This window comes from Pseudophryne corroboree, chromosome 6, assembly GCF_028390025.1.
Source record: "Pseudophryne corroboree isolate aPseCor3 chromosome 6, aPseCor3.hap2, whole genome shotgun sequence".
Taxonomy (NCBI): Eukaryota; Metazoa; Chordata; class Amphibia; order Anura; family Myobatrachidae; genus Pseudophryne; species Pseudophryne corroboree.
In genome coordinates this window covers 661,326,875-661,341,689 of record NC_086449.1, presented here as the reverse complement: position 1 = coordinate 661,341,689, position 14,815 = coordinate 661,326,875, and the positions used below count along the sequence as shown (strand labels likewise).

The following is a 14,815-nucleotide window of genomic DNA, read 5'->3' as shown; positions in this document are numbered from 1 at the left end:
TATCAGCTGCCTGCTCTGCCCCTGCACACCAGCAAATATCAGCTGCCTGCCCACCAGATGAAAACAAGTGCCTACCCTGCCCCTAAACACCAGATAACAGCAGCTGCCTGTCCTGCCCCTGCATACCAGATAACAGCAGCTGCCTGCCCTGCCCACCAGATAGCAGCTACTTGCCCTGCACACCAGAATGCAGCTGCCTGTCCTGTCCCTGCATACCAAATAGCAGCAGCTGCCTACCCCTGCACACCAGCTGCCTGTCCTGTACCTCAGTTAACATCTAGAGTGTAAGCTTGCGAGCAGGGCCTTACTACCTCTATGATAGGGATGGCCATCGGTGGGTTATCCATCAATGGTACCATTGGTGGATAACTTCGATGGTGGGAAACCATTACTTTGCCCATCGATAGACACCATTACGTTAGTATTGAACTGGACGTGGACCAATCAGAGCCTGGGGCGTGGCTTCACTGGTGTCAGGGGGTGGAGTTATCCATTGATGGTGGGAAACCATCTGGTTCTTCCCCCATCGATGGTAAAAGTAATTACCATCGGTCATAGACCATCGATTATTTTGAATCATCGATGGTCAGTGTCCAACCCTACTCTGACTGTTTATTACCCAGTTTTGTTTTATCATTGTTGTTTCCAATTGTAAAGCGCAACTGAATGTGCTGCGCTGTATAAGAAACAGTTAATAAATCAATCAACTGCCTGCCTGACCACCCCACCCACACACGAGACAGTATCAACAACCTGTCCCTACCAGTAAATTCCAGCTATGTCTGCCCAGCCCATACACACATAGGTTAATATCAGCTACCTGCCTGCACTCTCCTACCCATCAGTAATCACCGACCTGCCTACCCGCCAGTTAATACATGATGCGGCTGTCAGTGCCTCCCTTACAGTCACACCTGATGATGCCAGTACCTGCCCTGCCCTATCCACCAGAAATTAACAGCTACGTCACCGTCAATCATCCCACATGCCCACAAATTCTGATTGGCTGTCTCTCCGAGCACTCTGCTGATTGGCTGACGTCGGCCTGGCGTGAGCTTGTTTCCTACACAGTCACCATCATAGCTTGATACGAACCGCCGTCTCCACGGATATGAGCGCACGGACTCCCCTGTACACCGCGGATCGGCGCTTTCACTCCCTCGCATGCGGTAACCGACAATAGCAACCCACAAAGCCGACTCGTCAGCTCCGCACCTGTATCCAGAGACGTTTTCCCACAGCAGGTAAGCACTGGCGCGCTGGGCTCGCAGGGATTTGTAGTCCGTCGCCATTTCCTCCGGTCCTGCAGTAGGCGAGGCTGGGCGTAGATAAGCACCTAGAAACTACAATTCCCGGCGAGCATTGCGAGGTGGGACGCGATGACGTAGGGTGAGGCGTAGTGATGTTGTTGTGTCGGGTGAAGATGGGCGGAGTGCGGGCATTGTTGGTGAATGGGGGCTGACAGCTGGCAGGCAGGTAGTTGTATGTATGGCTGCTGAGGGGTCTTCGTGTCTAGGCAATACCTTTCTCATTCATTACTGGTTATTGCTGGTCACTGCTGGCTGATTGATTTACCTTTCTTCCGCAGGGAGGTGAGACTGCAGCTTCCAGGCACCGTCATGAAGATCAAGGATGCAAAGAAACCATGTGAGTTGTACATCCACCCGTTAGCGCAGATGTCCTCTGGGTGTAATGTGTTGTGTTATTGTTTTTGTATTATGTTTACAGCATATACATTTGTCACAGACCAGTTGTGTAGGGGGAGTGCTTAGCTGTAGGGTAACCTGTAGGAAAAGTGGTTCAAGTTCAGTATGAAGTTAATGTAACTAAACTGCTTCAGAACACCAGTAAACTCGTTCTGAATATTTAGTAAACTGTGTGACATTATCAAGTATTAAGTATTAGTTAGTGTTAAATTAGTTTACAAATAGATGTAATTTAATATGGTTAATGGATTTGCGGGTGGCTTTCTTATTCGCCCCGATAGCTGGTGCTTATACCCTGATGCGGGGCATGCGAAACCAGATCTGCGATAAGTGCCCTATTTGGCATGACAAGTGTCATGAAAATACATAAGTCTGGGGGTATTTGTGTGACCTAATAGGATAAAGGTAATCAAATAAATCACAAAAGCCCCCCCCCCCCCCCCCCTTTCCTGTTTTTCACTGCTTCAGCACCATTGCCGCAAATTGGATACCCCTATTAATACTCTAAATAAGCTTGATGATCTGAATCAGTTTAGTTATGCTAATCTCAGGGGGCCCAATGTTCTGAACTTAAACTAGAAAAAAATTATTTAATTTAATTGATGTACACAATTTGATGGACACCGGAAAATATATCTATAGTGACTCATGCTGTAGAATTGTAGTGTTCCTGCTAGGATGCTGGCAGTGGTGTCGGGGCAGTTAGTTTGCACGTCCCAGCTGGCGTCTCTTTTGGGGGTGGTTTGGCCCCGTCAATGTCATTAGTGGGGACGTGCCTGGCATTTACAGAGGTGCTAGGCTACCACCAAGCTTTCCCTTTAATGTGAATAGATGCACAGTATTCACGCAACGGTAGCGGGCCGGCTGTTGTAGAAGGGCACCACGAAAGGGGCAGGGCGCATTTTGTTCTTTAGAAATCGGTCGCCCTGCTAAAACAGACTAGTGTTAACACTAAAATATTGTATCAACTCCAATCCTCAGGAAATCCCTACAGTACATGTTTTCCATATCTTCTGCTGGAGCACAGGTTTGTTAATTACTATTAGTGACTGACACATGGGGGGGATTTAAATGTTATTGCACCCCTGATCTCTCGTCTAAAGTGATGGGAGATCACGGGGCCCCCACTGATTACATGCATTGCATTCTGGTTTAGGTGCGCAAAGTACCTAAACCTGACTAAAGTAATGGGTGTGACCGTGAAAAAACCCATTTGGGCGCCCAAACGGGCCCCCCTATGCGCATTTCAGCTTGTTACCCGAGGGGGTAGCAAGCTGAAATGAAGTTGTTGCTCCTATCCGCAGCATCATTAGAATATTGCCGGCGGGCACGATAGTGGGAGGGGGCGGAGATTTGAATCTCGCCCTTTAAAAGATCCACAGGTGGTACTAATTATTTTACTTGCAGTTCTGTGAGGAAGCCTGAAAAACATGCACTGTTCCAGTAGATTATATCCCTACACCATTTCTTGGGAGTGTTTTTGGACTGTGCATGTTCCAGAGCTAAGCGTACAGTTGATGCAGAGTTGTGTAAAGAGGTGTTGCTAGGCTTCTCACTTAGGCATAGTAATGCCACTGTGTTATATGCAGACCTGGACTTAGGCATAAATACACCTGTTTCCGATGTTTCTTTCATACATACAGTACTGTAGTATTATGCACTGATGATAATGACTAGTATCATAGCAAGCATAATATAAGGGAGCAGTACAGACATAGGAAGGGTAAATATATTGTATTGTGGGAGTTTACCTCATATTTGAATCTGATCATGTCCTGTGAAGTTTGTCTACATTAGTTGTATAGTAAGCTAAATCTCCTTTAGTTACAGCAAAACAGGCACTTTTTGTGCACTAATTGTTTTGTATGAGGTAACTAAGATATATTTTGTTATTTGGGATATAATTGATTATATTGGCAACCTCTGGGGCAGATTCAATTAGCTGCGTGGCTTACTGCGCATGCCAGTTTGTAAGTTTTTTTTCAAGCTGTGTGTACTGTACATTGTAGTGCTGCTTGAGAGAAATGGCTATTTGTATATGCCACTAATAGACTATGCTTGGAGATACGCTTTAATCCCTTGTACATGACGGCATTTCTCTGACGTCCTAGTGGATGCTGGGTACTCCGTAAGGACCATGGGGAATAGACGGGCTCCGCAGGAGACTGGGCACTCTAAAGAAAGATTTAGGACTACCTGGTGTGCACTGGCTCCTCCCCCTATGACCCTCCTCCAAGCCTCAGTTAGATTTCTGTGCCCGGCCGAGCTGGATGCACACTAGGGGCTCTCCTGAGCTCCTAGGAAGAAAGTATATGTTAGGTTTTTTATTTTCAGTGAGACCTGCTGGCAACAGGCTCACTGCATCGAGGGACTAAGGGGAGAAGAAGCGAACCTACCTAAGTGGTGGTAGCTTGGGCTTCTTAGGCTACTGGACACCATTAGCTCCAGAGGGATCGAACACAGGACCCGACCTCGTCGTCCGTTCCCGGAGCCGCGCCGCCGTCCCCCTTACAGAGCCAGAAGCAAGAAGGTCCGGAAAATCGGTGGCTGAAGACTTCTGTCTTCTCCAAGGTAGCGCACAGCACTGCAGCTGTGCGCCATTGCTCCTCATGCACACCACACACTGTGGTCACTGATGGGTGCAGGGCGCTGGGGGGGGGCGCCCTGAGCAGCAATATTAACACCTTGGCTGGCGAACTGGCACCATATATAGCCCCAGGGGCTATATGGGTGCTTATTAACCCCTGCCAGAACTTTTACAACAACGGGAGAAAGCCAGACGAAAAAGGGGCGGAGCCATCTCCCTCAGCACACTGGCGCCATTTTTCCCTTACAGTTCCGCTGGAAGGAAGCTCCCTGGCTCTCCCCTGCAGTCCTGCACTACAGAAAAGGGTAAAAAAGAGAGGGGGGGCACAAATTAGGCGCAGTATAAATATATTATGCAGCTATAAGGGGAAAACACGTTTTTATAGGTGATATCCCTGTGATATATAGCGCTCTGGTGTGTGCTGGCATACTCTCCCTCTGTCTCCCCAAAGGGCTTTGTGGGGTCCTGTCCTCTGTAAGAGCATTCCCTGTGTGTCTGCTGTGTGTCGGTACTTCTGTGTCGACATGTATGAGGAGGAAAATGATGTGGAGGCGGAGCAAATGCCTGTGAATGTGATGTCACCCCCTGCGGGGTCGACACCTGTGTGATTGGACTTATGGAAGGAATTGCGTGAAAGTGTCAACTCCTTACACAAAAGGTTTGACGACATAGGACAGCCGGCTACACAGCTTGTGCCTGTTCCAGCGTCTCAAATGTCATCAGGGGCTTTAAAACGCCCGCTACCTCAGGTGACAGATACAGACGTCGACACGGATACCGACTCCAGTGTCGACGATGATGAGACTAGTGTACCCTCCAATAGGTCCACCCGTTACATGATTGAGGCAATGAAAAAATGTTTTGCACATTTCTGATAATACCCCAGGTACCACAAAAAAGGGTATTATGTTTGGTGAGAAAAAAACTACCTGTAGTTTTTCCTACATCTGAGGAATTAAATGAGGTGTGTGAGGAAGCGTGGACTTCCCCCGATAAGAAATTGATAATTTCAAAAGGGTTATTGGCAGCGTACCCTTTCCCGCTAGAGGATAGGTCACGTTGGGAAACACCCCCTAGGGTAGATAAGGCGCTGACACGCTTATCAAAGAAGGTGGCACTACCGTCTCCGGATACGGCCACCCTGAAGGAACCTGCTGATAGAAAGCAGGAAGCTACCCTAAAAGCTATTTACACACACACGGGCATTATATTGCGAACAGCGATTGCATCAGCTTGGATGTGCAGTGCTGCTGCTGCGTGGTCAGATTCCCTGTCGGATAATATTGATACCATGGATAGGGACAATATTTTGCTGACGATTGAGCATATAAAAGATGCAGTCTTATACATGCGTGATGCACAGAGGGATATTTGCCGACTGGCATCAAGAATAAGCGCTATGTCCATTGCCGCCAGAAGGGGGTTATGGACTCGGCAATGGTCTGGCGATGCCGACTCTAAGCGGCACATGGAAGTTTTGCCTTATAAAGGGGTGGAACTGTTTGGGGATGGTCTTTCGGACCTCGTGTCCACAGCTACTGCTGGGAAATCGACCTTTTTGCCACAGGCTGCCCCACAGCAAAAGAAAGCACCGTATTATCAGGTACAGTCCTTTCGGCCCCAGAAAAGCAAGAGGGCTAGAGGCTCATCCTTTCTGCCGAGAGGCAAAGGTAGAGGAAAAAAGCTACAACACACAGCTAGTTCCCAAGAGCAGAAGTCCTCCCCCGCGTCCGGTAAGTCCACAGCATGACGCTGGGGCTGCTCAGGCGGACCCGGGGACGGTGGGGGCCCGGCTCAGGAATTTCAGCGCTCAGTGGGATCTCTTACAAGTGGATCCCTGGGTTTTTCAAGTAATATCTCAGGGGTACAAGCTGGAATTCGAGACGTCTCCCCCCCCCCGCCGTTTCCTAAAATCTGCTTTACCGGCAACTCCCTCCGCCAGGGAGGCGGTGTTGGTGGCTATTCAAAAACTGTATTCACAGCAAGTGATTGTCAAAGTACCCCTCCTTCAGCAAGGAAAGGGTTACTATTCCACAATGTTTGTGGTACCGAAACCGGACGGTTCGGTGAGACCCATCTTAAATCTAAAATCCTTGAACACTTATATCAAGAGGTTCAAGTTCAAGATGGAATCGCTCAGGGCGGTTATTGCGAGCCTGTACGAGGGGGATTACATGGTCTCCCTGGACATCAAGGATGCGTACCTCCTTGTCCCCATTTACCCTCCTCACCAGGAGTACCTCAGATTTGTGGTACAGGACTGTCACTATCAGTTCCAGACGCTGCCGTTTGGGTTGTCCACGGCACCGAGGGTCTTTACCAAGGTAATGGCCGAAATGATACTCCTTCGCAAGAAGGGAGTTTTAATTATCCCGTACTTGGACGATCTCCTGATAAAGGCGAGGTCCAAGGAACAGTTGGTAGTGGGGGTAGCGCTTTCTCGGGAAGTGCTACAACAGCACGGCTGGATTCTCAATATTCCAAAGTCACAGCTGGTCCCGACGACACGTCTTCTGTTCCTGGGAATGATTCTGGACACAGACCAGAAAAGAGTGTTTCTTCCAGTGGAAAAAGCCGAGGAGTTGTCATCTCTAGTCAGAGACATCCTAAAACCGGGACAGGTGTCGGTACATCAATGCACACGAGTCCTGGGAAAAATGGTAGCTTCGTACGAGGCGATTCCATTCGGAAGGCTCCACGCAAGGACTTTCCAGTGGGACCTGTTGGACAAATGGTCCGGGTCCCATCTCCAGATGCAACAGCGGATAACCCTGTCGGCAAGAACCAGGGTGTCGCTGCTGTGGTGGCTGCAGAGGGCTCATCTACTAGAGGGCCGCAGATTCGGAATACAGGACTGGGTCCTGGTGACAACGGATGCCAGCCTTCGGGGCTGGGGTGCAGTCACACAGGGAAGAAATTTCCAAGGACTGTGGTCAAATCAGGAGATTTTGCTTCACATAAATATTCTGGAGCGAAGGGCCATTTACAATGCCCTAAGCCAAGCAAGACCCCTGCTTCAGAACCGGCCAGTACTGATCCAATCAGATAACATCACGGCGGTCGCCCATGTAAACAGACAGGGCGGCACAAGAAGCAGGAGGGCAATGGCAGAAGTCACAAGGATTCTCCGATGGGCAGAGAATCATGTGTTAGCACTGACAGCAGTGTTCATTCCGGGAGTGGACAACTGGGAAGCAGACTTCCTCAGCAGGCACGACCTCCACCCGGGAGAATGGGGACTTCATCCAGAAGTCTTCCAGATGCTGGTAAACCGTTGGGAAAAACCACAGGTGGACATGATGGCGTCCCGCCTCAACAAAAAGCTAAAAAGATATTGCGCCAGGTCAAGGGACCCTTAGGCGATCGCTGTGGACGCTCTAGTGACACCGTGGGTGTACCAGTCGGTTTGTGTTTCCTCCTCTACCTCTCATACCCAAAGTACTGAGAATAATAAGAAAGCGAGGAGTGAGAACTATTTTCGTGGCTCCGGATTGGCCAAGAAGAGCTTGGTACCCGGAGCTTCAAGAGATGCTTGCAGAGGACCCTTGGCCTCTGCCGCTCAGACAAGACCTGCTGCAGCAGGGACCCTGTCTGTTCCAAGACTTACTGCGGCTGCGTTTGACGGCATGGCGGTTGAACGCCGGATCCTAAAGGAAAAAGGCATTCCGGAGGAAGTCATCCCTACCCTGATCAAGGCCAGGAAGGATGTCACCGCAAAACATTATCACCGCATTTGGCGAAAATATGTTGCTTGGTGTGAGGCCAAGAAGGCCCCAACGGAGGAATTTCAACTGGGTCGATTCCTGCAAGCAGGTGTGACGTTGGGCCTCAAATTGGGGTCCATTAAGGTCCAGATCTCTGCCCAGTCGATTTTCTTCCAGAAAGAACTGGCTTCACTGCCTGAAGTTCAGACTTTTGTCAAGGGAGTTCTGCATATTCAGCCTCCTTTTGTGCCCCCAGTGGCACCTTGGGATCTCAATGTGGTTTTCACGTGAAAAGTCTGTTATCACTGCTAATTGAATATGGCCCATAATCTCCAAGCGTCCATTGCTGTATTGTGGACCTGGGTCTGGTGGGAAGGGTGGTGACCCGGGAATAACTCTGGTTCATCACCCAGGTGTGAACGGGGGAGTAAGTACTGAAACCACGACTCAACTCGTGTTCTGTGTCCAGGGTTTGAGCTGGGATAAAGGCGGAGATTATATCTGAAAGGGGTGTTAGGCAGTTTATAAATTTATCTTCCTAATAAAGAGACAAAATATTAAGTAATTTACTAAATACATTGATGAAGCCACAGTTCAGAAGCTCAGAGACCTTGGCAACGATAAATCGAGACACAACCAAGCAAGTAAATATTTGTCAAGTCATAATAATAATATTTTACTAGCTGCCTAGTCTTGTGAAAGTTCAATTTAGAAAACAACCAGTTTATTGTGTAATTTAGGGACATTTTTGAATGTGATGCTATGCATGTCACAAGAAACTTTAGAGAAGTGTCACAATGAACCCCTTCCTCTTTACTCCCATTGTTTTAATGGGGAAATATTATTTCACATCTTTAGCTAATCTGTTTAACTATATGAATATGGTTATTTTATGTAATCATTGTGTGGTGTGTAGGTGACCGCTGCTACAATATGTCATAAATGCTTTACATACGATTTCTTTTCAGCCAAGTAGTAATTTGCTGTATAGCAGTACTGATAAGGTGGTATGTTATTTATGTATTTTATATGTTGTAGAGGAAACTGATGGTTTTAACTTTTCATTAGAATTGTAAAATACTTTCTCACCAATGTTTAAGATGTTCTGATTGTTACCTAATCTGTTATGTGCTGTACATTATTTACAAACCACCGTTATTTCAAGGGTATATGTGCACTTGAGAGTTATTTTGTTTGTTTTCTGTAAGAAATGTACTTTGTCACATGAGCTGCACATCACACATGTGACACAGACACGTCATAATCATCGGTATGCATACATGCTGCAATATCTGAGCTGACAGAGTGTATTGCAGCACAATTATCAGGCAAGCAAACATCCCATTGCTGCCCGGTAACACCCATTTAGCCACAAGGGGAGATCTGACTGACTTTCATGGGACGCTTAAGTAGCCTGCAGTGCCACTGAGATTTATTTTACTAACTGTTGTGTTATATAGAGCAGTCATTCAGCAGCAATTTACAGAGTATTTCTCTAGCATCCATAAGGGATATTGGGGAATTAGTACGATGGGATATAGATTGGGTCCAAAGGAGCCGGTGCACTTTAAATTTCTTCACTGGGTGTGCTGGCTCCTCCCCTCTATGCCCCCTCCCACAGGCAGTTTAGGAAAAAGTGCCCTCAGGAGAGGATGCACACTCTGCAGCTCCAGAGAGTTTTCTTCAGTTTCTGTTAAATGTTTGTTGTTTTCGATATGCTGTTTGGGCAACAGCATACCTGCACTGTGGGAGTTAGGGGGGGGGGAGATCACCGGCCTTGCGAGATGCAGAGCCGCTTCCCCGCTGTAGGAACACCGTCCTGAGGGGTTGTTGTTCAGCGGGGCACTGCGCCTTGGCTGTCACAACCACAGCACACCACTGACATATGCCTGAGGGTGACGACTGTGGTGAGTACAAACCGGGGCCCCCGGTTTAAAATGCGGCTAAACGCGGGTGCGGCATACGTAACCCGATAGTCCCCCCATGTAGACTGGCTAAAAACAGCTTGAACTAGCACTTGTGTGATGTTTTTTTAAGCAAACGGGAGACATTGCCAGTATAAAAAAAATCACTAGCTCCGGTGCCACTTCAGAGCGGGACCAGAGGCATTTTGGCGTCTTCCTCTGCTTAATGCAGCCACAGACAGCGTGCGCACACACAGCGCTTCCTGCCTCGCAACACACGCTGGACAACTGGTACAGGGTGTAGCAAAGGGGGAGAGCCGCTACTGTACACTATCTGGGTCCTCTACAGGACAGAAATTATTAGTGTTACTGTGATATAATTACCTGTCAGCCTCACTGAGACTGTGCAGCTAGGGGGGTGCTGCTGTCTCTCCTATACAGTAAGGGCAGGCTTGAAAAGTATTTCCTGTCTGTGTGTATGTTCTTGTGCTTACTGTGAAACATGGGTAAACACAAGCTGTGCAGTGTGTGTCACACTAGATTCTCTCCAGGGTTATCGGATTCTGTTTCTTGTGAACAATGCAGCCAATCTTCACAAATCAGTGAAGGGGCTGGGGGAGAGGGTCCAGAGCCCTCTTGGCTAGGGTGACTTAAAACTATGATGCCTGATATGTCATCCCAGCTCACTGCAAATGTACAGAAAACTCAGCTACTACAACAGGCTGCTGTAGATTTAGCTGCTAGGGCAGATGTTACACATCCCCAAAATCTCACCCCCCCCCCCCCAATCTCATGCAGAAGCGTGGTTTGCCTGCTCTACTCTCTGATTCAGGTGAGGAAATACAGGAGGATGGGGCGGACTTGGATCCCGTTAGTGGGGATTCTGATTCTGCTCAGGGTATTGAACCCCTCATACTAGCTATATGGGATGTGTTAAAGCTCCCTCTAGAGGACGCTGCGTCACAGCAGTCGTTTTTCTTGACCCAAAACAAGCCTAACGTCACTTTCCCTGATTCTGCTGAGTTAGATGACTTATTCAAAATAGCCTGGAAAAATCCAGACAAAATTCCAAGTGTCAAAGTTTTTGCGCACTTTCCCATTTGCTCCTGAAGGTAGGATATTTTTGGGGTTGATGTATCAGTCTCTCGATTGTCTAAAAAGACAGTGCTGCCTGCCCTGGGCTCCTTTTACTATAAAAGATCCTGGGGACAGAAAAATAGAGGCTACACTCAAATCTATTTACAAGACCGGTCATAGCGGGTTGCTAGATGACACATGCTATTCATTCATGGGCCTCTCCGGGGCTATGCCTCTGGTCACTACGGTGACCCGCCTAAGGCACATTCAGGACGCTACACGCGCCCTGTGTGATTTGCTCAAGGAGATGGGGAATATTAATGCTAGGACTTCTGCCATGGCAGTGTTGGCATGCAGGGCTTTGTGGTTGCGTCAGTGGATAGGGGACGCAGAATCAAAGTGCAGTGTGGCATCCCTCCCTTTTTCAGGGGAATGGTTTTTTGGGGTTGAGTCACAACTGGGAAATCCACATTTCTCCCCTCTGGGGCCTGCTGGCTAGGCGTTCCTACCAAGGGCTGTCTGTTCAGTCCTTTCGGTCTAACGGATTTCGTTCTAGGTCCAGAGGTGCCTCTAATGCAAATAGAGGCATCAGAGGTAAGTCAAAAAGACGTGCAACCGCCGGTTCTCAGGAACAGAGCACCAGTTCTGCTTCCGCTAAGTCCTCAGCATGACGGTGCCCACCCACCCCGAGGAGATCTCGAGGTGGGAGCCCGACTGCATCTGGGTAAGCTCCTACCAGGATACCTTGGTAAAGGATCTCATTTCTCAGAGCTACAAGCTGGAGTTCGACGGTGCTCCTCCCCAACGATTTTTCAAATCAAGCTTACCAGCTTTGGAGGATATGCGGGTTATGTTGCAACAGGCTATCCTAAAGTTGGTCCAGTCCCATGTCATTGTCCCAGTACTGATACCACAACGAGGCAGGGGTTATTACTCCGACCTGTTTGTGGTTCCAAAGCCGGATGGCTCGGTACGACCCATTTTGAGCCTAAAGTCCTTAAATCCTTACCTAAAGGTTTTCAAGTTCAAAATTGAATCCCTGAGGGCAGTGATTGGGGGCCTGGAAGAACAGGAGTTCCTGGTTTCCTTGGATATCAAGGATGCCTACCTTCATATTCCAATTTGGCCACCTCATCTGGCTTTTCTGAAGGTTGCTCTACTGGACTATCACTACCAGTTCCCGGCACTACCCATCGTCTGTCCACTGCTCCAAGGGTATTCACGAAGGTGATGGCGGAGATGATGTTCCATCTCCGGGTCCAGGGCGTCAGTGTTGTACCTTACCTGGATGATCTTCTGATAAAAGCAAGATCCAAGAAGCTTTTATTGCTCCACATTGACCACACTATCCAACTTCTGTCACGCCATGGGTGGATTCTCAATCTACTGAAGTCCACCTGGAACCGACTCAGGGGCTCCTGTTCTTGGGGATGTTACTGGATACGGTGGCCCAGAAGGTGTTCCTCCCAGAGGACAAGGCGAGGACACTTCAGGAGATGGTCCGCATGGTGCTCCGACCTGCTCGTATATCCATCCATCTTTGCATCAGATTGTTGGGGGAAATGGTTGCCTCCTACGAGGCAACCAATATGGGAAGTTCCATGCCAGAACATTTCAATTGGATCTCCTGAGCAAGTGGTCCGGATCACATCTACAGATGCACCGGATGATTCGGCTGTCACCTCAGGCCAGGATTTCCCTCCTGTGGTGGCTGCAGTCCTCCAATCTCCTGGAAGGCCGGCGTTTCAGGAATCTGGATTGGACCCTCCTCAGTACAGATGCGAGGATGGGGTGCATTCACCCAGGGGGTGCAGTTCCAGGGCAAGTGGTCAGCCCACAAAGCCCTCCTTCCGATCAACATTCTGGAACTTCGGGCATTCTACAATGCTCTGCTTCAGGCCTCTCCTCTGCTCGCGAATCACGCGATCTAAGTTCAGTCGGACAACGCCACAGCAGTGGCTTGCGTCAATCAACAAGGAGGGACAAAAAGCAGAGCCTGCATGCGAGAGCTGTCAAAGATACTCCTCTGGATGGAAAGAAATATGAGCAATGTCTGCAATCTTCATTCTGGGAGTGGACAACTGGGAAGTGGACTTCCTCAGTCGTCACGACCTCCACCCGTGGGAGTGGGGACTCCACCCTCAGGTGTTTCAGCAGATCACCCACCGGTGGGGCTGCCCGCAGATGGACTTGAAGGCTTCTCGTCTCAACCACAAACTTCGCTGGTATTGCTCTCGAACCAGGGACCCTCAGACGAGGCAGTGGACGCACTGACGTCGCCTTGGCCTTACCGGCTGGTCTACCTGTTTCCTCAGATTCCGTTGCTCCCAAGGGTGCTCAAGCGACTCAGAAATCGGGGAGTCCAGGCAATTCTGATTGCCTCGGAGGGCGTGGTACGTGGATCTTCTGGACATGTCCGTCGAAGACCCTTGGCCTCTACCACTAAGAAGCGATTTTCTTCAACCGGGACCATTCGTCTACCCGGACTTACGGCGACTTCGTTTGACGGCATGGAGGTTGAGCGGAACATCCTAGCTCACAAGGGCCTTTCCAAAAAGGTTATTGCTACCATGGTTCAGGCCAGGAAAACTGTGACGTCAAAACACTATCCTCCTATCTGTAGAAGATATGTCTCTTGGTGCGAGGATTGCACCTATCCACCTGCGGAGTTCCACTTGGGACGTTTCTTAGGTTTCCTGCAGGCTGGTGTGGATAAGGTCTTAACGTCTGGGTTCCATTAAGGTCCAGATTTCAGTTTTCTTCCAGAAGAAATTGGCCCTGTTGCCAGAAGTTCAGACCTTCTTGCAAGGGATACTCCACATACAACCTCTTTTTGTGCCGCCTACGGCGCACTGGGATTTGAATGTGTTGTTGGAATTTCTACAGTCCTCCTGGTTTGAACCACTGATGACGGTAGAAGACAAGTACCTCACATGGAAGACTGTGATGTTACTGGCCCTGGCTTCTGCTAGGCGTGTCTCAGAATTGGGGGCCTTATTGTGTAAAAGTCCCTACTTGGTCTTTTACAAGGACAGAGCGGAGCTCAGGACTAGGCAGCAGTTCCTGCCGAAGGTCGTCTCTGCGTTCCACTTGAATCCAACCTATCGTGGTTTCCGTTCTGGCACTTCTGCTCCTCTGGAGGCTTTGAATGCTGTGCGAGCCTTGAAGATCTATCTTAAGAGAACGACTCTCATCAGAAAGACTGCTTCCTTGTTCGTGCAGATGTAACATGTGCAGAGAGTTGGATTTCGGTGGGTTATTTTGTCTCTGTGCAGGGTAAATACTGGCTGCTTTATATTTACACTGCAATTTAGATTTCAGTTTGAACGCACCCCACCCAAATTACTCTCTCTGCACAAGTTATATCTGCCCCTCCTGCAGTGCACATGGTTTTGGCCATCTGCTAACAAATTTGCTGCTACGATCAGGTCTGAATTGGGCCCTTTGTTCGAATCTATTGCACATAACATACATTTTTTTTTTCCTGCTATTGACACCTTTTTTAATAGTAATTTGACAAACTACAAAGGAAATTTATTTTTCTCTAACGTCCTAGAGGATGCTGGGACTCCGTAAGGACCATGGGGATAGACGGGCTCTGCAGGAGACATGGGCACTTTAAGAAAGACTTTGGATCTGGGTGTGCACTGGCTCATCCCTCTATGCCCCTCCTCCAGACTGTGCCCAGTGGAGACTGGGTGCTTTCAGGGAGCTCTCCTGAGTTTCCTGTAAAAGAAAGTATTTTAGTTAGGTTTTTTTATTTTCAGGGAGCCTGCTGGCAACAGACTCCCTGCATCGAGGGACTGAGGAGAGAGAAACAGACCCATTTCTCTGAGT

At 48.7% G+C, this 14,815-nt stretch overlaps 1 protein-coding gene across 3 annotated transcripts in view; it reads left to right on the top strand.

Annotated features, from left to right (window-relative positions):
* Positions 1 to 1,022: 1,022 nt before the first annotated feature.
* The window catches only part of PANK3 (pantothenate kinase 3), a 55,050-nt gene continuing 41,257 nt past the window's right edge, over positions 1,023 to 14,815 (top strand). The window contains exons 1-2 of one of the 3 annotated variants that reach the window (XM_063928236.1): positions 1,023 to 1,244; positions 1,589 to 1,647. In XM_063928236.1, coding sequence (XP_063784306.1) covers positions 1,646 to 1,647 — 2 coding nt within the window. In that variant the 5' untranslated portion in view covers positions 1,023 to 1,244; positions 1,589 to 1,645. Of the gene's footprint in view, positions 1,245 to 1,321; positions 1,477 to 1,588; positions 1,648 to 14,815 lie in introns of those variants that run through there. The other 2 variants (XM_063928237.1, XM_063928238.1) reach the window with 2 other exon arrangements.